This window comes from Elephas maximus, chromosome 9 (genome assembly GCF_024166365.1).
Source record: "Elephas maximus indicus isolate mEleMax1 chromosome 9, mEleMax1 primary haplotype, whole genome shotgun sequence".
In the NCBI taxonomy this organism is placed as follows: Eukaryota; Metazoa; Chordata; class Mammalia; order Proboscidea; family Elephantidae; genus Elephas; species Elephas maximus.
Genome location: NC_064827.1, coordinates 111682801 through 111708931, shown reverse-complemented (window position 1 = coordinate 111708931; position 26131 = coordinate 111682801). Strand labels below are relative to the sequence as shown.

At 43.8% G+C, this 26131-nt stretch overlaps 1 protein-coding gene across 6 annotated transcripts in view; it reads right to left on the bottom strand.

Moving 5' to 3' along the window:
• The window catches only part of WNK2 (WNK lysine deficient protein kinase 2), a 189601-nt gene that overhangs the window by 20895 nt on the left and 142575 nt on the right, over window positions 1-26131 (bottom strand). For all 6 annotated transcript variants that reach the window (XR_007518624.1, XM_049895554.1, XM_049895551.1 and 3 more), the window contains 5 exons: window positions 8173-8894; window positions 7727-7796; window positions 5432-5508; window positions 4644-5332; window positions 817-1031 (listed from right to left, as the gene is read on the bottom strand). Coding sequence is in view for 5 of the 6 variants with exons in the window: in XM_049895554.1 (XP_049751511.1) it covers window positions 817-1031; window positions 4644-5332; window positions 5432-5508; window positions 7727-7796; window positions 8173-8894 (1773 nt within the window). In the remaining variant the exon portion in view is untranslated. The remainder of the gene's footprint in view (window positions 1-816; window positions 1032-4643; window positions 5333-5431; window positions 5509-7726; window positions 7797-8172; window positions 8895-26131) is intronic.

Genomic DNA, 26131 nt, shown 5'->3' with positions numbered 1-26131 from the left:
CCTGGAGGTACACACCTAGGTCCAAAGCGGGCCTGTGCACAACCTCCTCTCACCACCTCCTTTAGATTCAGAACTGGCACCAAGGTCACTTCACTCATGCATCCCTGTGTGTGGCCCTCAGGCTCCCAGCAACACCTCGGTCATCAACAGGGCTGCTAACTGCCCCTCAGGGGCTTTGGTTCCTGGGCCTGTCTCACCACAGAGCTCTAGAACTATGGCCAGCAGGAAGAAGCAGCCACAGAGAGCTTGCAGGGACCCCTGCAGTGCAAGGATTGGGCTCTCACTGCTTGGAGGCCAGGCCAGCAGACTTATTGATAGGATGTCATCATTCAGAGCCAAGGGTCCTCACTTCTCCTCCTCCCACCTACCTTTGATGCCCCTAGACACAGGCCAGCTGAGATGATTATAGAAACGGGAGCAGAAGGACAGGCCTATCCTCTGCAGTGCCCTGCAGTAGTAAGCAGCGGGGGGCCCTTGAGGCCTGCCCCCCAACTCTGCAGAAACCATGCCCGATATTGGATTGACAGCTGGGGGAGGCTGCTCACTCAGGGCTGGAGCCTGACTCTGAAAAGCCCCTTACAGTCATCCCTCTCCACACAGAGGATGAGAGGCCCAGGCCTGCCCCAGCCTGCAATGTCCTTCCCAGCTCCAAGTAAAGGGGACTTAGGAAGAATAAACCCCAGACCCTTTCCCAGGGCCTGGAGGATGTCACAGCCTCACTGAGCCTAATCTCCCAGGCTCACGGGGGTCCCACCTCCCAGGTAACATTTCCACCCAGTCCTGCCCCCAGGCCAGCCAGGAGGAGCCCCTGCCAACCTGTGCTGGATGCCACGACCTTGAGCTGCTGTACCAGGGGGTTGAGCAGCTTCCCCGCCTTCAGCTTGCTTTTGCTGGCTTTCCTCCTGCGGCCAGTGGGGGGTGCCGTGTGGAAGAAGCCCACATTGGGGGGCAGCGGCTTGCCCAGGCGGCGGTACAGGGCCTCAATCTCCTGCTTCTGCTGGGTCTGCAGCTCCGAGATCTCTTTCAGGTGCCTGGAGGAGGAAGGAAGGAAGGAAAGAGAGGGAGGCAGGCAGGCTTCCCGTTATCGCAGACACCCATGTGCCCTTCCACGAAACCCAGCCACGAGTAAGGAGGAAGGAATGGGATGAGGGGCCAGCAGCCTATCCACAGGTCTAACTGGGTCTCAACATGCGCCACAAGTGGGCAGTTTCCAGTACCCTGAAACTACATAGGTGACATACAAGCCTGTGCACCCACACAACCCAGGACACAGAACGGAAGAAGCAGTGGCCACGGAGTCCCCAGCGTTCAAATGTGCAGAACTGTTGCCACTGCCATTGTTTTTTGATGAGGGAAGGATGGAGGACTTCAAGTTTGTATTTATGCTTGCAATAAAAGCCCTAGACATTAACACAGGTACAAGGTGTGGAATCTCCCATGTGGCCTTTGGTCTTTTGAGCCAGACCAACCCCTGTGGGGCAATGCACTTTTGCCCTTCGTGGTCTTCCGCCCCTGCTTTTTGGAAATTGACCTTGGGGAAATTTCACAAGTTGTTTGTTGCCCCTGAGGGTTTGTGACTTTTGCCAGGTTTGGTTAGGGAGCCTCCACCAGGTAGTTGACAAAGAGCCTACGGTAATGACAAAGGAGCTTGAAGGCTGGCTTATAAAAGCCCAAGAACATGGAGACTCAGATGGGGCTTCCGAGTTGAGGAGAGTCAGGAGGAATGGCTCAGCCTTTGAACGCGGAAGCCTTGTGCTGGAAAGCCTACCAGACCTGGTTAAGAGCCGCAGAGAGGACAGCAGAGCTGTACACAGAACCAGCAGAGCTGACAGCTGCACAGAGAGAAGGACAGAGCAAAGCTGTCCTGGCTGAGAGAAAAGTTGTTCAAGAGCTGCATTGGCAGGGGGCATTCTGCTCCAGAGAGCTGTCACGGAGCATTTCCTTGTTGAAGAGGTTCCTGCTTGTTGAGAGTGAACATCTGTTCTTGGAAAGGTAAGTGTGTCCCCTTGAGATGTTGAGGCTCTGTGTTGGGACCCCTCCTGGATCTCGCCCTGTGCATATCTGTAGTTATATCCTTTTCTGTTATATTAAAACTGTTAGCACAGGGCTGGTGTTTCCAGGGAGCTCTGTGAGTCATTGAATTTCCAGACCTAAAGGAGTAGTTGGGGCTGGGTCTGAAGTGCAGGGAGTTGTGTGGACCCCTGCGTCTACGGCAGGTACCTGTTGATCTAGGGTGTCTAGGGATGAGAGAGAAGGTCTGCGTGGGTAGCTGGGATCGGCCACACAGCTGTGTGGCCACACAGATGGCCACACAGCTCCCAGCCTGGGGGAGGCTGCAGCCCCTCAGCCACACACGGGTCCAGCTCTTCCTCCTTTAAGGCTAGGGCACCAGGTGTTTTTCATGCTTAAACATGAGGAAGAAAGTTCTGACTTTATCTTCAACATCTACCAGATTTGTTTTAGAAAAATGACTTTCTTTAGCTATTAAAAAAAATTTGAGCAGCTTTTTTCTCTGCAACTGGCAGGGAAAAACAGCAAAGTATTGTTGCATCCGATGAGCTTTTGGGAAAAAAAAAAAGGAAAGGGGTGTGTTATTTCAAGAGTGTGAGCTGGTGGTCACGTGAGGGATACTGGCTCACCAGAGGGAGCATTTGATTCAGAATAACTTCAGGGCAGATCTCTACTTTAACGCATGTGATCCCCAAAGCCCAGCCTGGTTGCTGCTTCCTTTCCTTCCATCCTTGACAACAGTGTTAGGGAACCTGACTGCAAAGCAACTTCTATTCCAGGGACAACTCCTTTGATAGCTCTGAGCTGGGCCCTTGCTGGCTCTCAGGGCACAATGTTCAGCAGTCTGCAGTGGTGCTTCTCAAAGCAGGGGTCCGGGCCAAGCGCTGGGTTCCTGGGAGCTTGGAAGAAACTCATGGGCTCGGGTCCCACCCTCCTCCTTAAGCAGTGGCTCCAGGGTGGGGCCTGGTAATCTGTGTTTGAGCGATCTCCAGGGGCTTCAGATGCATGCTGAGGCTCCAGAACCACTAGATATCTCTTACCGGATGTAACCAAGTCCCTTCAATTCAGATTCAAAATCTTCCCCCACCTTCTCAGCTGTTGCCCTTTCATGGGTTCCATGGCTGTTCCCAGGCTAAAGGAGAAAGCCTGAACTTACTTATGCTAGTCTCCCCCTTCCTCTTGTTCCTGAATTCAGACAGGCTGCCATGTCTTCCTTTCAGGTGCCTTTTGGAGTTACTCTTTCCTACCCCTGGGCGCCCCCTCACCATGGTTCCCGGTGTGTGCAGACTGGCTACCCCACCTGCATGCAGGCTACAGGCTCTTCTCCAGAGAGTACACCAGCTTCTGCTACTCATTTTCTCACATCTAGACTCTTACGCATCCTCCCTCGCCTCACAGCAGCCAGACGGTCACAGCCCAGCACTGAGACCTGCTCCTGGACTGAGCCCTACTCCTGATGTACTGACTGAGCCTCACCCTGCCAGTGAGACAGCCCACATGGAGGCCACAGCAGGATTGGAGGAGACTGTGCTCAGACCACTTGGCTGAGCCCTCACTTTGGTGCTGGGAGGTTCCAGGTCATGCCCATTGTGGGCCTCCCACCAATCCTCACACCTAACCACACCAGGCCTTTCTGAGCATCTTTGAGACCAGCAGTCACGTGTACCCATCCCTCGCCTCCTGTCCTCCCTGGTGTCTACAGTGTGGCCCCCTGGCTTTTGTGCACCATTGGGACAGGAGGGTACACTTAGACATCCATAACAGAGGGGTAGTGGGAGGGCACAGGGCAGTTGTGGCTCAGTGGTAGAATTCTCGCCTTCCACGCAGGAGACCTGGGTTTGATTCTCGGCTAGTGCACGAGTGCAGCCATCACCACCACCCATCTGTCAGTGGAAGCTTGCATGTTGCTCTGATGCTGAGCAGGTTTCAGTGGAGCCTCCAGACTAAGATGGACTGCGACGAAAGGCCTGGTGACCTGCTTCCAAAAATCAGCCAGTGAGAACCTATGGATCACAACGGCCTAATCCCATTGCTCGCGGGGTCACCATGAGTCGGCTCTGACTTGACGGCAGCTAACAAGTGGGAGAGTGCAGAGCATATCAGCCACACACTCGAAGGAGGAGGCAGGACTAGTGCCTTCTACTTGTTTCTGTTATTTCTTAACCCATTCAAAATCCCTCCATCCCTCTCTCGCTGGTGATTTCAGTGTCCAGTACACCTAAGTGCCTGCTTCCTGCCCACCCCTAAGGAAGGCTCAGGGCCACAGTGGGGTGGGATAAATATGTGCTTGATGAAAGTGTGAGGGCAAGGAAGGCAAATATGCAAGTGACAATGCTCAGGCTTTACGGCAGAGGGTGGTGGAGGAAAGGTCTAGGTCCGGCAGGAAGCTGTGGTGACGACGGGAGCGATCCCTGCCCCAGAAACAGACAAAGGCAGGGAGCTGCTGCAAGCCCCAAGGGGGCTCTGAGTGTAGGATTCCTGAGTCAGCCTCAGTCCCTCCCCTACTGCCCTCACCCCACAGCTCTACTGGATAGGACCTGGCCTGGGCTTCACACAGCCCCAGCTGCTGCACCTGATATTCTGCAGCCCCAATCACACCTGCAGCGTGGCTGCAGCCCTGCCCATGCACTTACTTCTCACGCAGGCTCTGCAGCTCCTTCTTTATGTCGGCGTCCTCGAACTCTGAGTCATTGTCGCTGCTAATGTAGGACGACTGGGAGTGGAAGGAGGTGACACTGATGGTGGGGACCTTGATGCTGGGCCGGATGGGCGTGTCCGGGCCCAGAGAGCCTGTCCTTGAGGACCTATGCAGGAAGGCGGTGGCCTTCTTGACGAAATCGCTGGCTACACTGCTGCTGCTGGGCAGGGAGGCCTGCTTCTGCACTGGGGGCCTCCTCCGTGGACTCTCGTCCCCGGAGTCGCTGGATATGGGCTCACCGGTACCAACCTCAATAGAGGAGGCCGTCTGCACACGCCGTACTGCCAGCTTCATGTCAGGACTGGCGGGCAATGCGTCCAGGTAGACGTCAGGCGGGGCTGAGTAGCGCAGGCTGTGGGGTGAGGCCAGGGTCCATTCATCCTGCATGCTGACCACTGAGAAGCGGCCCACAGTTTTGGCTGGTAAGCTGCTGTTCTGCTGCCCTGGCCACTTCTGTGGGGTGCCTGAGTCCAGGGAGCCGTGCGTCCGAGGGCAATAAGCCTTACTCTCTGTGGCCAGCATCCCTGTGGAGTGCTGCATGGGCTCCGCCAAAGTCTCCCTGGGAGTCCCGTTGGCCTGGCCTGTGGGCTCCAAATGCATGGGGACCACTGAAGCCATGGCATCCTGGGGAGCAAGCCAGGAAGGAAAAGATCCAATGTGGGCACTAGGGCAGGGCAAGCCCAAGTGACTCTGTCACATGTCTCACCCGAGAACGCGCCTTACCTGCAGAGGGCCAGGTGTGGTAGCTGAGTCCAGCACTGCCCATCCACCGGGGCCCAGGCTGCTGCTGAGGGATGGCTCTGCGCACAAAGACCAAGAAGTTCCTCAGGGGTGCAGGGAAGCAAGGGCAAGGGCGACCTGAGGGGGACTCTGGCACACTGGGCAGTGGCTACATGCCCACAGCAGTTATGGAAACTGAGGCCCCCTGCAATGTCCTGGTCCTGTGGCACTTGGAGCAGGGTTGCTTTGCAGAATCTGTGGCTGTCTCTGTTTGCTCATTTAGAGAGTGGGGCTAAACTACTTGCTCTTCAGTCTATTCCAACTCACAGCAACCCTATGGGTGTCAGAGTAGAACTGTGCTCCATGGGGTTTTCAATAGCTGATTTTTCGGAAGTAAATTTCCAGGCCTTTCTTCTGAGGCACCTCTGGGTGGACTTGAACCACCAACCTTTTGGTTAGCAGCTGGGTGCATTAACCATTTGTACCACCCAGCGACTCCCAGAGAGTGGGGATATGACATGGTATTTCTGATTAACTTGCCCCACGTCCAAAGTGGTTAAGCACTTGGCTGCTAACCAAAAGATCGGTGGTTCAAACCCACCAGCAGCTCTGCAGGAAAAAGATGTAACAGTCTGCTTCTGAAAAGATTTACAGCCTTGGAAACCCTATGGGGGCAGTTCTACTCTGTCCTATAGGTTTGCTATGAGTTGGAATTGACTCGATGCAATGGGTTTGGTTTTTGGTTTTTGCCCAGTGCCCCATGCAGAGTGAGCCAGAAGTAGAAAGAGCTGGGGTGTGGGAGCACTGGCCCATCTGAGACCCTCACAAAGCAGAGACTGGTGGGCAGCCCAGGGCTGCTCAGCCCTGGCCTGGAACAGTGGCTGGGGGAGGAGAGGTGGGGTAGGGCACAGGGAACAGGAGCCAGCCTGCAGCTCAACTGGGACCGGACAGAACTGTTTGTGATGCTGGGACGGTCTCCTGAAGCCCCCGTCGTGGGCAAGTCTGTGCACAACCCCACTGGGGACTTGTGAAGAAACCTCACCCTCAATCCAGATTCCTGGGGAGACTCAGTTCAGCCTGTTGTACACCCCAAACCTGTAGGCAATGCTTGGATCCTCTTTCCATACTTGAGGCGGTATCGTCCAACCTCTCTTTGCACACCTTCTGGGACAGGGGGCTTGCTTCCAACTGTACCCCTCTATTGCTGGACAGCTTGGTCTGCCAGAAAGATTCACCTTTTCCAAACTACAATCTGTCTCCTTAGTGCTCCCCCCATGAGGTCCACCCTCTGGCAGCTGTGGACTGTGGAGTGGCTCAGTCCCCCGCAAGCTACTGAACCTCCCTGAAGCTCTTTCCTCATGTGCACGAGGCCAGAATCGGATAGGATGATGGCGCAGCACAGTGCAGGCTGAGTGGCCCTGAGACGGTTCCTCCTTTCCATCCTCCTACAAGGCATTTCTGCTTCAGTCCCCCAGTCCCTTACCTCCTCAGGCAAAACACTGCAGCTCCTGGCTCTCAAGCACTGACTAGCTCTGGGCGTACCCCCAAGCCCTCTCAGACTGTGGCATATAGTGGCGGAGGCAGCAGCCAAGGGGTCGACCCTTGCTCAGTGAATCTGCAGGGACCTGCAGCTCACTGCTGACGCACAGCGAGGTTCCTGTTACAGGCTCCCTCGGGATGCTGACTCTTATCTTACCAATCCCCAAGAAATTCCAGACTGAGAAGAACACCACACTTCAGAAGGTCAGACCAGCTCCCATGGGCTGGAGACATGGGGTATTCAGATAACGAAATGAGAATCAATGGAAAAGTTTCCAAAGACATTCACAGTATTCCAGGAAGAACATGCCTGGGGCAACAGATGTCCTGCCTCCAAGATCCTTGCAGGTGGCCCCAGCCCACTGCAGCTTCATCTAGCTGCTAGAACCCCCAGCCCCATTTGATCCAAAATACCTCGGAACCCTGGTGTGTTGAAGCCTTACTACGGAAGTGCAGGGGAGGGAAATGTCTAGAACACTCATTCCTCAGGAAGTCTGGAAGGGTCAAGACTCTGTTTCCAACAATGTCCCAAATACCCAGTCAGGGCTCTTATTCACCAGAAGGAGGACTTCTCTCATTAGTGTGAACGTTTGGTTTATTCTGGAACTCAGCAGGTTTTAATCAGAGTCACCATGACTCCTGCCACATCTCAAAACGGCAGTGTCTGCACAGCACAGAGGTGCTTTGGGGAGCAGGGGTGAGGGCTGGGGCTCCCCCGTGAACATGCCTGGGCAGGTCAGCGGACCCTGATTCCATTACCTGTTATTGGCAAAGACTGCCCCTGTTCCAGTGCACCCACTCTTTCCGTTGCCATTTCCGACTTTTCCAACTTCAGGAAGCAACAAAAAAGGAAATCAGTATAAGTCTCTCGTCAACATCTCTGGTAGCTAAATTATGCACCTTTTTCTTCTTGTCTCTGAAGGCTGGCCTCCACCCCCAGACTCCTCCCCTGCAGGGACCCAGCCACACAGGGCAGACGACATACGCATTCTGGGCTACCGCATCAGGTCAACAATGTAGTGCCCTCATGCCAAGTCCCTACACCTGGCCCTTGTAGCAAGCGCGTGTGGGTGGCCCAGCCCAGCAGAGGCATGAAGGGCAGTGACGGGACCCTGTGGCTGGCTAGCAGGGATTCCCTGCCTGCCCCAGGTCTTCTACCTCCCCTCCCCCCAGCCCGCTGCCCTGCCACGTGCCAGGCCACTCACCACAGGCTGGGGCGGCAGGGCAGGCCCTGGGGGCACGTCGGCTGGGGCCGAGGATGGAGGCTCCAGGGTGAAGTCTCTGTCGCCCAGCTCCACGGGGGTCCCCACCGAGGCAGAGGATGTGGGGATGTGCTCCTGGTACAGCAGGGTGCGCAGCTTCTCGTCCAGGCTCTTGATGGTATTGTCCACAAAGCCCACCCTGGGGGGTGGCCCTTCCCCATCAGACTCCAAGGCCGTAGGAAGGTGGGCAGGGACAGCGGGCCCCAGCGGGGGGCTGGGGAGCTGGGAGGCGGCCAGGCCAGGGGGGCTGGGTTCAGACACCAGGGCCAGCAGGGGCTCCCCCTGAGCGCTGCCTTCCAGAGCTGAGGCTGGCTCCCTAAGATGTGGGGCACAGGGCACTAGGCCAGTGCCAAGAGGCTGTGTAGTGCACTGGGTATCAAGAGTCTCCATGAGTGCCGGGGGCATCTCACGTTCTCTGCCCAGCCCCTGAGGGGTCCCGACACCCCCTGCCTGGATGGCAGACCCCATTGCTGGCTCTGGCATGGTAGGAGCTGCCGGTACTGCTGTGCCTTGGGGCAGGTCAGTCATGGGGAGGGAGGATGGTACCAACGGGGCGAGTGTCCTGCTGTGGGGGTCACTGAAGCCAGTGTGCTTCAGAAGCTGTGGGCCAGCAAGGAGGCTGGGTGGCTCCTTTGAGGTCAGCTGGTCTGTACAGTGGGTTGGCTCTAGAGGAAACAGAAACACACTTTGTACCACCCTTCTCTGGGTATCTTCCCTTCCTTGGCCAAAAGGATGCCTTCTGTGACCTGCCCTTGGCCCCAGCACACTGGTCTTTCCTCTTTGTCCAACATGCAAAGTTTGTTCCTGCTCAGGTCTTGGCACTAGCTGTCCCCTCCTCCTTATACTTTCCGTGGGTCTTTGAGTGGTTCCTCCATCTTGCCTGCAGGGCTCTGTTACAATACTATCCCCTTTGGCTGAACTAGTGCCACCATCCCTCCCTGCCACCCTCTTGTTTTTCCTGTAACACTGAACTTGCAGATATAACCTTTTTCCTGTGTACTGTCTGCCTTTCCACTAATAAGGGATAAAATCAAAATAGAGGCATCTGACCTATTTGTAAAACAACTGAACTAACTCTAAAAGCTCAATGTAACTTTCCCCCCAGTCTCTACCTTTGTTGCCTAGGCACGAAGCCCTATTACTGTTAAGGAATAAGTTGCTTTGCGGTTAGGCTAAAGGATGTGAATACCTCATGGAAACTCATTTGTTCCCTGATGGAAACTTTGTTCCCATTCTCCTGTGGTGACTGATGCTCTGAGCAAGGTAACTTTCAACAGACTGTGCCTGTAAATTTCCATCACGTCATTGATTTTTAACCAACAAAAAGCCCCCTTGGCCCCATGTCTTTCAATTATGTCTTTTAGCCAATCAATTTATTCACATAACCAATAACGTCAGATCATGCTTTACTCTGTCTTGCCTCTGACTGACCTCAATCACTATAAAATCAGTCAGAACACTGTGTTTTGTACTTTCTCCTCCAACCCTATAACTGTGTGCCCCCAGTTGCTCCCCTCTGGATTTGTGTGTTCCGTTATCTGGGACTCCATGTTTCCCCAGTGCGTAGTTCCTTTCTTCTGCTGCAGCTGCCTCTATTCACTCAATAAAACTCTTCCAATTTTAACCAGGCTTTGTGATTTTGCTCTATGACATTATTTGGTGTCAGAAGTAGGATTCTGAAAACGTCCTGCCTTCTATGACCCTGGGGACATCAAGAATGTGTACCTGGCTAGCAGAGCCTTTTGGCTCAGCATCTCCCCGGATTTCCAGAGGTCATCTAACGTAACGTCTCTCGAACTTGAGCTCTGCCTTCATTGCATAGAGCTCTGTGACTTTTATTGAGGATCTGACTTTACTCTCATTTTCATTTCACTCTCTAAAAGTTCTGACGAGTTTGTTGCTAAATTCAGTTTGGTAGGGCTGTTCCTACGATATCCCCAGGTCTACTCACGGTTCCAGTCCCTTAAGTTTGAGTTTGCTTTCTCTTCCCTACTGCACTTTCAAGTTACAGCGCGCATTCAGGTTTCAGTACACAGTTGTGTTTTTTTTCCCCCACTTGCAAGTTTGTGTTAAAGATTTTTGATCTAGGTCTGGTGCACGTTTGAGGTTGCTCCTCACAATTTGACACTGTAGAAATTACTTAAAGGGATGAGAAACCTAAAGCTTCTCGCAACCAATTTTTTTTCCTGCGTACACATTTGTTCTTTATTTTACAGGTTTTTCAGGTTGGCTGATCTCACAAACCGATAAATTATGTAGTTTTTCTGTTTCATTTTAACTTGATTCTAGTTTAAAAAATTGTGTCTTGTATCAAATTAAAAGCCACAGCTAATAACTACTGTTTTTTTCATAAAACTGTTTTTGCCTGCCTTATAATTAAAAAAAAAAAAAAAGGCAGTGCCTCTAAGAAACTCTAAGATAAATTAGCCTATTGAAAAGTGCACTGACTGCTTCTGTGTTACCACGCAACTGGGCTGAACACATGCTACTTGCAGTTGAAAAGGTGGTAGCATAGCTCCAAGCATGACTGAGGGCTTTGCCAGCTTTGCCTAAATCTTCTCTCAGAAATGAAAAAACTTACATGTTTCAGGTTTTTACATACCATTACATAAGTGGTTACAATTTTTATAATATCTGACACCAAGATAAAGAAAACTTTTGAGTCTGAACTATTATTGAGATCTTTGCCTAAACCTGACTATAGATAAATCCCTTCATAAACCCAACTATTCCCTTTTATATTGATGATGTAATATATTAATGCAATGAAGAAGTCGTTGGTCTTCCAAAATTCTATCATTTGATCTCCGGCATTGTTTCTATCACCAAGGCCATATTTTCCAACTACTGATCCTTTTTCGTTTCCAACTTTGGCATTCCAATTACCAGTAATTATCAACGCATCTTGATTGCATGTTCGATCAATTTCAGACTGCAGCAGCTGATAAAAATCTTCTATTTCTTCATCTTTGGCCCTAGTGGTTGCTGCGTAAATTTGAATAATAGTCGTATTAACTGGTCTTCCTTGTAGGCGTATGGATATTATCCTATCACTGACAGCGCTGTACTTCAGGACAGATCTTGAAACGTTCTTTTGACAATGAATGCAACACCATTCCTCTTCAAGTTGTCATTCTCAGCATAGTAGACTATATGATTGTCCGACTCAAAATGGCCAATACCAGTCCATTTCAGCTCACTAATGCCTAGGATATCGATGTTTATGTGTTCCATTTCATTTTTGATGATTTCCAATTTTCCTAGATTCACACTTCGTACATTCCAGGTTCCGATTATTAATGGATGTTTGCAGCTGTTTCTTCTCACTTTGAGTCGTGCCACATCAGCAAATGAAGGTCCCAAAAGCTTTACTCCAACCACATCATTAACGTCAACTCTACTTTGAGGAGGCAGCTCTTCCCCAGTCATCTTTTGAGTGCCTTCCAACCTGGAGGGCTCATCTTCCAGCACTATATCAGACAATGTTCCGCTGCTATTCATAAGGTTTTCACTGGCTAATGCTTTTCAGAAGTGGGCTGCCAGGTCCTTCTTCCTAGTCTGTCTTAGTCTGGAAGCTCAGCTGAAACCTGTCCTCCACGGGTAACCCTGCTGGTATCTGAATACCGGTGGCATAGCTTCTAGCATCACAGCAACACACAAGTCCCCACAGTACGATGACTTCTTCATTGCAAAATACCTTCTTTCACCAACATGAACGGTGACTATACACATGGACCACGCCAGATGGAACACACAGAAATCAAATTGACTACATCTGTGGAAAGAGACGATGGAAAAGCTCAATATCATCAGTCAGGACAAGGCCAGGGGCCAACTGTGGAACAGACCATCAATTGCTCATATGCAAGTTCAAGCTGAAACTGAAGAAAATCAGAGCAAGTCCACAAGAGCCAAAATATGACCTTGAGTATATCCCAACTGAATTTAGAGACCATCCCAATAATAGATTTGATGCATTGAACACTAGTGACCAAAGACCAGATGAGTTGTGGAATGACATCAAGGACATCATCCATGAAGAAAGCAAGAGGTCACTGAAAACACAGGAAAGAAAGAAAAGACCAAGATGGATGTCAGAGGAGACTCTGAAACTTGCTCTTGAGTGTTGAGCAGCTAAAGCAAAACAAAGAATTCATGAAGTAAAAGAACTGAACAGAAGATTTCAAAGGGCCTCTCGAGAAGACAAAGTAAAGTATTACAATGACATGTGCAAAGAGCTGGAGATGGAAAACCAAAAGGGAAGAAAATGCTCGGTGTTTCTCAAGCTGAAAGAACTGAAGAAAAAATTCACGCCACGAGATGCAATAGTGAAGGATTCCATGGGGAAAATACTAAACGACGCAGGAAGCATCAAAAGAAGATGGAAGGAATACACAGAGTCATTATACCAAAAAGAATTAGTCGATATTCAACCATTTCAAGAGGTGGCGTATAATCAGGAACCGATGGTACTGAAGGAAGAAGTCCAAGCTGCTCTGAAGGCATTGGCAAAAAACAAGGCTCCAGGAATTGATGGAGCATCAATTGAGACGTTTCAACAAACAGATGCAGCACTGGAGGTGCTCACTTGTCTATGTTAAGAAATATGGAAGACAGCTTCCTGGCCAACTGACTGGAAGAGATCCATATTTATGCCTATTCCCAAGAAAGGTGATCCAACCACATGTGGAAATTATAGAACAATATCATTAATATCACATGCAAACAAAATTTTGCTGAAGATCATTCAAAAACGGCTGCAGCAGTATGTCGACAGGGAACTGCCAGAAATTCAGACTGGTTTCAGGAGAGGACGTGGAACCAGGAATATCACTGCTGATGTCAGATGGATCCTGGCTGAAAGCAGAGAATACCAGAAGGATGTTTACATATGTTTTATTAACTATGCAAAGGCATTCAACTGTGTGGATCATAACAAACTATGGATAATATTGCGAAGAATGAGAATTCCAGAACACTTAATTGTGCTTATGAGGAACATTTACATAGATCAAGAGGCAGTTGTTCGGATAGAACAAGGGGATACTGATTGGTTTAAAGTCGGGAAAGGTGTGCCTCAGGGTTGTATTCTTTCACCATACCTATTCAATCTGTATGCTGAACAAATAATCCGGGAAGCTGGACTATATGAAGAAGAATGGGGCATCAGGATTGGAGGAAGACTCATTAACAACCTGCGTTATGCAGATGACACAACCTTGCTTGCTGAAAGTGAAGAGGACTTGAAGCACTTACTGATGAAGATCAAAGACCACAGCCTTCGGTATGGATTACACCTCAACATAAAGAAAACAAAAATCCTCACAACTGGACCATTGAGCAACATCATGATAAATGGAGAAAAGACTGAAGTTGTCAAGGATTTCATTTTACTTGGATCCACAATCAACAGCCATGGAAACAGCAGTCAAGAAATCAAAAGACGCATTGCACTGGGCAAATCTGCTGCAAAGGACCTCTTCAAAGTGTTGAAGAGCAAAGATGTCACCCTGAAGACTAAAGTGCGCCTGACCCAAGCCATGGTATTTTTAATCACATCATATGCATGTGAAAGCTGGACAATGAATAAGGAAGACCGAAGAAGAGTTGATGCCTTTGAATTGTGGTGCTGGTGAAGAATACTGAATATACCATGGACTGCCAAAAAAATGAACAAATCTGTTTCGGAAGAAGTGCGGCCAGAGTGCTCCTTAGAGGCAAGGATGGCTAGAGTGCGTCTTACATACTTTGAACATGTTGTCAGGAGGGATCAGTCCCTGGAGAAGGACATCATGCTTGGCAGAGTACAGGGTCAGCGGGAAAGAAGAAGACCCTCAACGAGGTGGATTGACACAGCGGCTGCAACAATGAGCTCAAGCATAACAACGATTGTAAGGATGGCACAGGACCAGGCAGTGTTTTGTTCTGTTGTACGTAGGGTCGCTGTGAGTCAGAACCGACAAGACGGCACCTAACAACAATATATTAATGTACACCTTTGTAAACTTTTGCCTCCAAGCCTTGATGAAAATTGCTGCAATTAAGATAATTTTTTTAAGAAGCACACAGAAACTATAATGCAGGCTATAGATACCAGCCTGGCCATTCAATCTAGCGAGTAATGACCTTCAGACTATCATACAAAGCAACCCCCTATGAGGATAAGACTAAAAAAAAAAACCAAATCTGTTGCCATCGAGTTGATTCTGACTCATAGCAACCCTACAGGACAGAGTAGATCTGCCCCATAGAGTTTCTAAGAAGTGCCTGTTGTATTCAAACTGCTGACCTTTATGGTTAGCAGATGTAGCTCTAAACCACTACACCACCAAGGTTTCCTGAGGATAAGACATCCAGATAAAAATCCATTCTGCTCCTGATGAGGTTTTGTTATTTACGTAGGTAGTCAACAAAAAGACCCCTTTCAACTGAATAAAAATGTTTTTAAAAAAAATAATAAAAATTTAAATAGCGATATCGACTATTTAAACGAGCTTTATTCCAACAGTGATTATGTTTTGTAATATACAGATTTAATTACCAGAAATTTTTAGTAACTTACTGACATTAAATTGGGTTAGTGAATGTTCAGTATAATTAAAGTCTACAGGCTCTTACTTTTCATACCACAGAAAAAAAATAAATTCATTTTTACAAGAAATTTAAAAGGTTTATTAAGAAGAAAAATGTTTTGGTATGGTTAAAGTTCTTTTTCACTAGAGCTAAATGTTTAATGAGTTGATTTATAAGAATTTTTTTTATTGTGCTTTAGATGAAGGTTTACAGAACAAATCAGTTTCTCATTAAACAATTAATACATATATTGTTTTGTGACATTGGTTGCCAACCCCACGATATGTCAACATTCTCCCCTTCTTGACCTTGGATTCCTCATTACCAGCTTTCCTGTCTCCCCCTGCGTTCTTGTGCTTGCTCCTGGGTCGGTGTGCCCATTTAATCTCACTTTGTTTTATGGGTAATTTTTAAGAATTTTTAAGGGCTTTAATATTAAATAACATATAAACTAAGAATTGGGTTTCTCACTGTTAAAATAACAAAATTTTCTTTAAAACTAAAGAATTAATTATATTTTTTAATGCAATCTGCCTCAAAAGCAAAGGTTCAACAGAATAAATTCCTAAATCAAAAACCAAGCTACATGGCTTTGGCAAAACTAAGACTTTTATCTTTAAGATCTTTGATTAAATAACTATTGTTTCTTAATAGCCTGTAATAACATCCTGACATCTTTGAAACTTCATAAAAAGCCACAAAAGATTTATTTCTATTTCCTAAAGAAAAAAGTGTTAAAATGGTTTATTTAATATTGTTGTTGTTAGGTGCCACTGAGTCGTTTCCAACTCATAGCAACCTTATGTACAACAGAGCGAAACTCCGCCCAGTCCTGTGCCATGCTCACAATCGTTGTTATGCTTGAGCCCACTGTTGCAGCCACTGTGTCAATCCATCTCGTTGAGGGTCTTCCTCTTTTCTGCTGACCCTGTACTCTGCCAAGCATGATGTCCTTCTCCAGGAATTGATCCCTCCCGACAACATGTCCAAAGTACGTAAGACGCAGTCTCACCATCCTTGCTTCTAAGGAGCAGTCTGGTTATACTTCTTCCAAGACAAATATGTTTGTTCTTTTAGTAGTCCATAGTATATTCAATATTCTTCACCAACACCACAATTCAGAGGCGTTAATTCTTCTTTGGTTTCCTTTATTCATTGTCCAGCTTTCACATGCATATGATGTGATTGAAAATACCATGGCTTCTGTCAGATGCACCTTAGTCTTCAAGGTGACATCTTTGCTTTTCAACACTTAAAAGAGTTCCTTTGCAGCAGATTTGCCCCACACAATGCGTCTTTTGATTTCTTGACTGCTGCTTCCATGGGTGTTGATTATGGATCCAAGTAAAATGAAATCCTTGACAACTTCATTCTTTTCTCCATTTATCATGATGTTGCTTATTGGTCCAGTTGTGAGGATTTTTGTTTTCTTTATGTGGAGGTGCAATTCATACTGAAGGCTGTGGTCTTTGATCTTCATCAGAAGTGCTTCAAGTCCTCTTCACTTTCAGCAAAAAAGGTTGTGTCATCTGCATAACGCAGTTTGTTAATGAATCTTCCTCCAATCCCAATGCCCCGTTCTTCTTCATATAGTCCAGCTTCTCAGATTATTTGCTCAGCATACAGATTGAATAGGTATGGTGAAAGAATACAACCCTGAGGCACAACTTTCCTGACTTTAAACCAAGCTTGTTCTGTCCAAACAACTGCCTCTTGACCTATGTACAGGCTCCTCATGAGCATGATTAAGCACAATTATTTAAGTTACATAAAACATGTTGTCAAATGAAGAGAAATGCCAAATTTTCATTAGGTTAAAATTTTATGTGTTAATATTCCCTCTTATGTTTTTTGCCTGATATTAGACAATAAGTTCATTCTATCATAATTTTATTGTCTTTTTAATTGCTAACTTAGTCACAAATTTATTTCTTTTAAAATCTCGCATCATCAAAGCCAATGGTTTCACCTATGGAGTTTTCATTTTTCTTGGTATATCCTAACTCTTTAAATGTGAGGTTAATCATTATGCTTAGAGCTATTTTCATCTAAAGTTTTTATTTGACTTTATTTAACTTTGCATTACTTTTGTAGTAATTTACCATCAAATCTTTTCACATTAAAAAAATTATTATTACAAGCTAACCATAGCCATTTTTGAGCTTGCTATTCATAGATAAGTTCTACCTTACTGATTCACTAACAACATAACAAAAAGGGGCTATATAAGAGGACTATAATATCTTGAATATAAATGCCATTAGACTGAATCAGGATTTTTAAAACTCTTATATAAAAATTGAAGGGGGGTTTTCAAGTTGCTGCTGATCCAGAATAACATGAAACCAACACTGGATACATAAAACTAAGTAAACTAAAAAGATTACTAAAAGATTTATGTAAGAATATGACTCATATACAATGTTCTATTTCCTAGATATAAAGACTCATTTTTTCTCACTTCCTTCTTTCCTTTTTTACGTAAGAATCAGCTATTTCAGGAACTGATAACATTATACTGGTTACAGAATATCTTATGAATTAAAAAATGTTATGACTCATGTCAAAGTTCTAACTAAAACATATTCAGAAATGCCACAGACCGTAAGGAATAAACACTGAAATAACTATGGTGAGAGAAGTAGTTCCTCAAAACCATATGTCCCTCCATTATATTACTTACACCATCTCTAATGCTGTTAAATATTACCAATCTTTAATCCAATACTCTAAGGAACGTTTTCACACGTTAAAAGAATCCTTGATGACCAAAAACCAAAAATCTGCCTGGTATTATTCCAAGGGAGTATATATATTAGAAAAAAATCACCTAAAAGATTCCCTGGAGCCTTGTTGGAAAGGACCGCATGTAGTTCTCCTTACTAATCTTTATACTTCTAAATTACAGAGAGTTAAGACTTAGATATACTTCCTCCTATTAAAGAAGACCGCGCCTCCTGTTTAAGTTGTCCAGCCAACTAGAAGACTCAAACTGAAACTTAGCTGCCCCAGTAAAGAAAAGCAAATAACTGCGACAGAAGGAAACAGTTCTGCCCCAAATCATGGAACAAGACTTCATACAAGCAGCTAAGATTTTTGGACAGTGCTTTATAATCTTTACCATCCTTCACCAAGTTAGTATTCTGTCCTAGTAAATATGCTGTATAGAAACCCCTTAAGTAGTTACTGTTTATTTAATACTTATAACTTTTAAAGTGGCACTGTTTTATCAGCTGGGATTTCTAGTTTGGTAAATTGCCACCTGTTACTTTCTGATTTACATCCACTCCTTTCTTTCTCATATATATACAGATTATTAAACTCCTTGAATTTCTATTCCTATTTAAAAAAAAAAAATTGGCATAGGTGATCCTAATAGAATTACATTTAGAATGCTTTATCCCTATATTGGGAAATTCTCCTCCATGGTGTTCTTTATGTCCCCACTAGATGTTGTTACCCTGCCCAATGTTTATAACCTTTAAAGTTGCCTTAAGATTCATAGATTAATAATTTTTAAGTAATTGTTTCCATGCTAAAATTATTAACAGGATAAAAAGAAGGGAATAAAGGAAATAAACTAATAAAAGAAAGGAAATAAGGAGAATAAAATTAGGGTCTTCCAATTTTTCTTCAAACTTTTCAAAGCCCAATTACTTAAGAAAATTAAATCAAGTCAAGTTAAGCCTGGCAAAACTTAGCCTAACCCTTCTTGTTCTTTTCTGTTTTCTATACAACCTTTAGAAGTTGGAGCGCTTATCTTGTCTAAATATTTATGGTATCATTCGCTTGCTATATTTTTATAAGGGTCCCTGTTATTTTGTTTATCCCATACAATTATGCTAAGTTAAAGAGATAAATCCCAAAATTAAATGCAGAGACCAAGATTATTACTGGGCAATACCCCTTTGTTAAATAATATTATAGCTGGTAAAATAACTACTTCAAGACTCTGAATAGAACTATTAAACATCACAATACCCTGTGTTCACAAAAAAAAAAAATTACTAGTGGGAATTAAACTTTGAAAGGTTATCAACTTATAACAATGTCCACATAGAAACTTGGCTGGTAAATGCAAATTTATCTATCCCTAGTTCCTCTGATTTTAAACGGACCCTGTGTGCTCCCCATGGTTACTTATTCTTTTGTGGAGGTTCACTATAGATAATCCCAACCTAAGGATTTTCCTTATGCACGGGCCATGCATGCTTAGGTACTTGGAGAATAAAAGGTCAAGGTACTACGAGAATCTTGGGAGGTCCTCTAGATATTAACTCCCTTAATAAAAGTCTGCATTAGACCAGTGACTTAAAATTTTATTTCTTTAGCCCAACGTAGCCTAACGTTTACCAGCAATCCTACTGCTGACTACCCCAGATGGGACTGGTCCTTGGTTTGGCACAATACAATTAAAACACTCTAGTCATAACCTATCAGCTACCATAGCTCAAATAGCTGACAATGTTTGCAGACAGAATAGCAGCACAACAAGAATCCTTTAATTCACTGGCTAACCAAAACCAAACCTGTTACCGTCAAGTTGATTCCAACTCACAGTGACCCTACAGGACAGAGTAGAACTGCCCCGTAGGGTTTCCAAGGAGCTGCTGGTAGATTTAAACTGCTGACCTTTATGGTTAGCAGCCGAGCTCTTAACCACTGTGCCACCAGGGCTCCCATTGGTTAAAGTGATACTTAATAATCAAATAACTTTAGATGTTTTTACTAGCCCATCAGAGAGAGGTTTGTGCCATTACTAACACCTCCTACTTCTCTTGGATTAATACCACTAGAGAAGTTGAACAAGATATTGCTAAGATTCATCAAAAAGCTGTTTGTTTACATTTTTTACACCCTATAACTTTACCATCCTTCTTCAATATCTTCAGTTGGCTGCCTAATACTGCAGATTCATGGTTACAGTCTCTGTCGCAAACTGGGTTGATATTAAAAATAATAATCTTTATTATTGAAATTATAAAATATGTTACAAGATGCTCATCTGCTATAGGAACTGGAAACTCTGCTTCATCTCATGCTTAGAGAATTATGTATATCTACAACGTATTCAAGAACCCAAACTAGAGAAGCTTCATGACTCAGTCATTTTAAAGTAGGTCAGACTGTTCCTCCAATTTGGCCACACCCTATCCATTCCCGACGCCAGGGCCACTGAAAATGGCTGCTCAGCAATAGCATGGTGAAGAAAATTCAAACTGCCTCACTGCCTGAAAAACCTTGCAGAAGATGAGTTACTCCATTGTGAGGAAAATGAGATCAGCTCACCCTGAAGATGAGAACTCCCCTATAAAAAAAAAAAATTTTTTTTTTTTTGGTGTCCAGCCACTTCTATCATGTAACATCTAGGAACTTAAATATTTGCTGGTTCAAGTGGCCGTTTAGACAATTTAAAGTCAAGCCCATGTGATGAAACAATACCCATAAGTGTGATCAAAGGATGTGCTTATAAATTCTTGATCAAAAGGAGGGAACTGCAAGAGATAAAATAAAAATAAAAGCATCTGACCAATTTGTAAAATGGCTGAGCTAACTCTAAGAGCTCAATGTAATCTTTCCCCCAGACTCTTGCTTTGTTGTCTAGGAACCAACCCCTATTATTGTTAAGGAAGTTGCTTTGCAGTCAGGCTAAAGAATGTGAATACCTCATGGAAACTCACTTGTTCCCTGATGGAAATTATTTGTTCCCAATCTCCTCCAGAGATTGATACTTTGAGCACAGTAACTTTTAACAGGCCGCTCCTGAAAACCTCCGTCATGTCATTGCTTTGTAGCCAACATGAAATCTCCCCCATGACCCCATGTCTTTCAGTCAATCAATGTATTCATGTAACCAATAATGTCAAAAATTATGCTTTATTTTGTCGTGCCTTTGATTGACCTCAATCACTATAAATCAATCAGAATATCTTGTTTTGTACTTTTCCTCCAGCCCTGTAACTGTGTGCCTCCAATTGCTCCCCCTTGGATCCATGTGTTCCATTTGCTGGGACACCATGTTTCCCCATTGCAGTGTTCTTTTGTGATGCAGCTGTCTTTATTCCCTCAATAAACTCTTTACTTTCAATTTTAACCAGGCCTTGTGATTTTGCTCCATGACACCACACCTTCACCACTACAAGATAAGCTACAAAAAACACGGCTCTTGTCTACCTTGTAGCTACTGTTCACCATCATGCAACAAAAAAAATCTAATGAATTGGTAAAACAAATCAGTATAGGTAGTGAGCTGTATAAACTCCTGTCCCAAGGAGTTAGCAAGGCCCTCCAATGACTCAGACACCTACCCTTTGGTAAATTTAGAAGCATGGAATACCAGTGTCCTTCCTGCCCAGGTTGGTAAATGATCCTCTGGGGAAGAAGGTTCCATGGGCAGATAACTTTGAAAAACAAGCAATGAAACACAGTTCAAACAAGAAATCAGGATATTTCAGAGCCTTTTTTATACCCATTTGGATGGTGACTATCCAAGAGGAAGAGAGAGGATCCAGCATTTTCCAAACTCATTTGGTTTCTGAGTCTTTTTTTTTTTTTAATTGTGGTAAAGGTTTGCCATTTAAACCATTCTGAAGTGTAGAATCCACTGACATTAATTATATTCACCATGTTGTGCAACCATTACCACTATTTCCAAAAGTTTTTGAACACCTAAAATATGAATTACTACCATCCATTTCCTTTTTCTCAGCAATTATCACCTCTTCAATCCAACATTTGGGTCAGTCACCTTTCTCATTATCATGAATTTTTTTTGGTTTATCACATGCAGCATCCACCCCCTCCTTCACTGGGTAGCAGGACTCTGAATTTTCTTTAGGGAACAACTGTCTCCTACTTTCAGCTCCAGAGGTGTTGTGTAATTTAGGCCTGAGTCAATCTGTGCACTCCATCCACTTGGCCACATGACTGGTTTAGGGACAGATGTGTGCTAATTTGGCATTGAAGTCCCTGGGTGGTGCAAATGGTTAAGCACTTGACTACTAACCGAAAGATTGGTGGTTCAAATCCACCCAGAGGTGCCTTGGAAGAAAGGCCTGACAATCTACTTCCAAAAAATCAGCCACTGAAAGACCTGTGGAGCACAGTTCTACTCTGACACACATGGGGTCACCATGAGTCAGAATCAACTTGATGGCAACCGACTAGTTCTACATAGTACAATACAGGCCCAGAACTTTGGAAACCTGTTAAGAAGAGAGATACTCTTTCGGCCTATACTTGAAACTAGAGGGCTATATGCTGAGCTGTTACACCAATATTGCCACCACAAAGAGTAAGTCTAAGAAGATACTTACTGATTCCATTTTTTATGGCTGTACTTTTCAGAATATCTGTTTCTTTTTATGTTAGTTGTATTTACCTAAGACATTATGCATATATAAAGTTTCAAGTTTATTGGCATAAAGTTATATATAATATACTCATTTTTTTCTTAACGTCTGTAGGATTGTAACACTGTCCACCCTTCTCACTCCTAATGTTGATTATTTGTGCCTTATCGCTTTTATTCTTAGTCTAACCAGGGGCTTATGAATTTTATTAGCCATTTTAAATAACCAACTTGAAGCTTTATTGATACTTGATTGTATGTTTGTTTTATATTGCATTAATTTATGCTCATATGTATTATATTTCCTTCTTTATTTGGGTTCAATCTTATGTTCTTTTTCTAACTTTTTACAGTGGATACTTTGATTATTGAATTTTAGCTTTTTCTCCTTCCTATTTTTTAATATATGTATTTAAGGCTACAAAGTTTCTGCCAAGTATGGCTTTAGCTGCATCACAAGTTTTGGTATTTATTACTTTCTTTGGTATTATTTTCATATAATTATTCAAGAATCCAGCTTGAAATCCTGCTGCAACCTGTTTTGAATTATCTTCAGCAAAATTTTATTTGTGTGTGATATTAATGATATTGTTCGATAATTTCCACATTCTGTTGGACGACCTTTCTTTGGAATGGACAAATAATCCGAGAATGCTGAGCAAATAATCGAAGAAGCTGGATCATATGAAGAAGAATGCAGCATCAAAATTGGAGGAAAACTTATTAACAAGCAGCACTATGCAGACGACACAACCTTGCTTGCTCAAAGTGAAGAGGACTTGAAGCATTTACTGATGAAGTTCAAAGACCACAGCCTTCAGTATGGATTACACCTCAACATAAAGAAAACAAAAATTCTCACAAGTGGACAAATAAGCAACATCATGATACACGGAGAAAATACTGAAGTTGTCAAGGATTTCATTTTACTTGGTTCCACAACCAACACCCATGCAAACTGCAGCCAAGAAATAAAACAACACATTGCTTGGGGCAAATCTGCTGCAAAATACTTTTCTAAAGCATTGAAAAACAAAGATGGTCCTTTGAGGACTAAAAACCATGGCTTGGGTCAAGGTTGCCTGACCCAAGCCATGGTTTTTTCAATTGTGTCATATCCATGTGAAAGCTGGACAATGAATAAGGAAGACCAAAGAAGAAGTGATGCCTTTGAATTATGGTGTTGGTGAAGAATATTGAATATACCATGGACTGCCAGAAGAATGAACAAATCTGTCTTGGAAAATGTACAGACCGAGGGCTCCTTGGAAGCAAGGATGGTGAGATTTTTGTCTCACATACATTGGACATGCTATCAGGAGGGACCAGTCCCTGGAGAAGGACATCATGCTTGGTAAAGTAGATGGTTAGGGGAAAAGTGGAACTCTCAACGAGATGGACTGACAAAGTGGCTGTAACAATAGGCTCAGGCATAACAATGATTGTGAGGATGGCACAGAACTGGGCAGTATCTCATTCTGTTGTATGTAGACAGAGTCACTGTGAGTTGGAACCAACGCGACGGCACCTAAGAAAAACAACAGTTTGTTTATCCGCTCACCCACTGCAGGACATTTGGGTTGTTTTCAATTTCAGTAATTATGAATAGAGCTGCCATTAAGTACTCACGTATTGGTACTTAAATGAACAAAAGTTTTCATTTCTCTAGGGTAAGTATTGAGGAGTGAAGTAAGTGTATGTGTAATTTTATTTAAAAAAAAAAAAAAGCCAAACTCTTCCAGAAAAACTATCATTTTGCATCTCTGCCAGCATTACATGAGAGTCTGGGTTGCTCCATATTCACACCAAGACTTGGTATTTTCAGTTTAACCACCCTAACAGGTGTAAATTGTGGCTTTAATTTATATTTCTCTGATAGTTCATGATACTGAACATTTTTTCATGTGCTTGTATGCAACCCTCACATCCTCTGGCAAAGTGTCTCTTCAAGTCCTTTGCCCATTTTTTGAGTTGGTGAGTTTTGAGAGTTCTTTATATATTGAATTTAGAGAGTTCTTTATATATCCTGGATACAAATACTATGTTGGATATGTGATTTGCAGTAATTTTTTCCTAGATTGAGGCTTGCCTTTCCATTCTCTTAACAGTGGTTGTCACAGAGCAAAAGTTTTAATTTCAACGAAGTCTGATTTATCAACTTATTCTCTATGGATCAGGCTTTTGGTGTCAGTACTAAGAACTACTTGCCTAGCCACAGGTCACAAAGATTTTCTCCAATGTTTTCTTCTAAAGGTTATATAGTTTTATATTTTAACATCTGGATATAAGGTTCACTGTGGATTTGTTTGTGGATATTCTTTACTAGGTTGTAGAAGCTCCCTTCTGTTCCCAGTTTGCTGAGAATTTTTATCATGAATGGATGTTGTATTTTGTCAAATGCTTTTTCTGTTATAACTGATATGATCATGTTTTTTTCTTTCATTAGATTACTAATATGGTAGATTAGTTGATTTTTAAAAATTGCTTCCCAAGATAAATCTCATTTTGTCACGGTATATTATTCTTTTTACAGACTGCTGAATTTGATTTGCTAATATTTTATTGAGGATTTTCTGCATCTACATTCATGCTTGACAGAGTACAGAGTCAGCGGAAAAGAGGAAAACCCTCAACAAGGTGGACTGGACACAGTGGCTGCAACAATGAGCTCAAGCATAACAATGATTGTAAGGATGGCTCAGGACCGGGCAGTGTTTCGTTCTGTTGTGCATAGGGCCGCTATCGGTCGGAACTGACTCGACGGCACCTAACAACAACAACAACAACATTCATGAGAGATACTGGTCTGTAATTCTTTTTTTTTTGGTACTGCCTTTGTCTGGTTTTGATATTAGGGTAATGCTGGCCTCATAAGATGACTGTGAAGTGTTCCTTCCTCTTCTATTTCCTGTAAGAGATTGTGTAGAACTGGTGTTCTTTCTTTTTTAACTGTTTGGTAGAGTTTACCAGTGAAACCATCCAGCCCTGAAGAACTCTTTTTCAGGAGATTTTTAACTATAAGTCCAACCTTTTTAATTAGGTATAGAACGATCCAGGTTATCTATTCCATCTTGGATGAGTTTAATAATTTATAACTTTTGAGGATTTAGTCCATTTCACCTAAGCTGTCAAATTTATGCACGTAGATTTGTTCATAAAACCAAGCCAAACTTACTGCTGTCGAGTCAATTCTGACTTATGGCAATGCTATAGGACAGAGTGGAACTGCCCCACAGGGTTTCCAAGGAGCAGCTGGTATTCCATTACCTTTTTATGATGGGTATATAGTCATATCCCCTTTCATTCCTTATATTCTGGGTCTTTTTTTTTTTTTTCTTTGTCACTCTTGCTAGAGGCTTACTTTTTTAAATCTTTTCAAAGAACCAGTTTTTTTGTTTCATTGATTTTGTCTATTTTTCTGTTTTAAATTTCATTGATTTCTGCTCTTATCTTTAGTATTTCCTCCCTTCTGCTTGTTTTAGATTTTGTTCTTTTTTTTCTAGTTTCTTAGAGTATAAGCTTAGTTTTACTAATTTGAAATCTCTTTTCTAATCTAACATGTAAAAAAAAAAAACCATAAAATTCCCTCTAAGTACTGTTTTAGCTGCATCCCATAAATTTTATGTCATACTTTCATTTTAGTTCACTTCAAAATATTTTCCAATTTTTCTTGAGACTTTTATCTTGACCTGTAGGTTATTTAGAAGTGTGCTATTTAAAGTGCTTGAAAATTTTTCTGTTATCTTTCTGTTATTGATTTATAGTTTAATAACATTATAGTCAGAAAACACATTTGGTATGATTTCAATTCACTTAAATTTATTAAGTATTGTTTCATAACTCAGGATATGGTAATCGTCCCATATGCACCTGAAAAGAAAGTATATACTGTTGTTGTTGGGTAGTGTTCAATAAACATCAATTAGGTTAAGCTGGTTAATAGTGTTCACGTCTTCCATATCCTTGCTGATTTTCTGC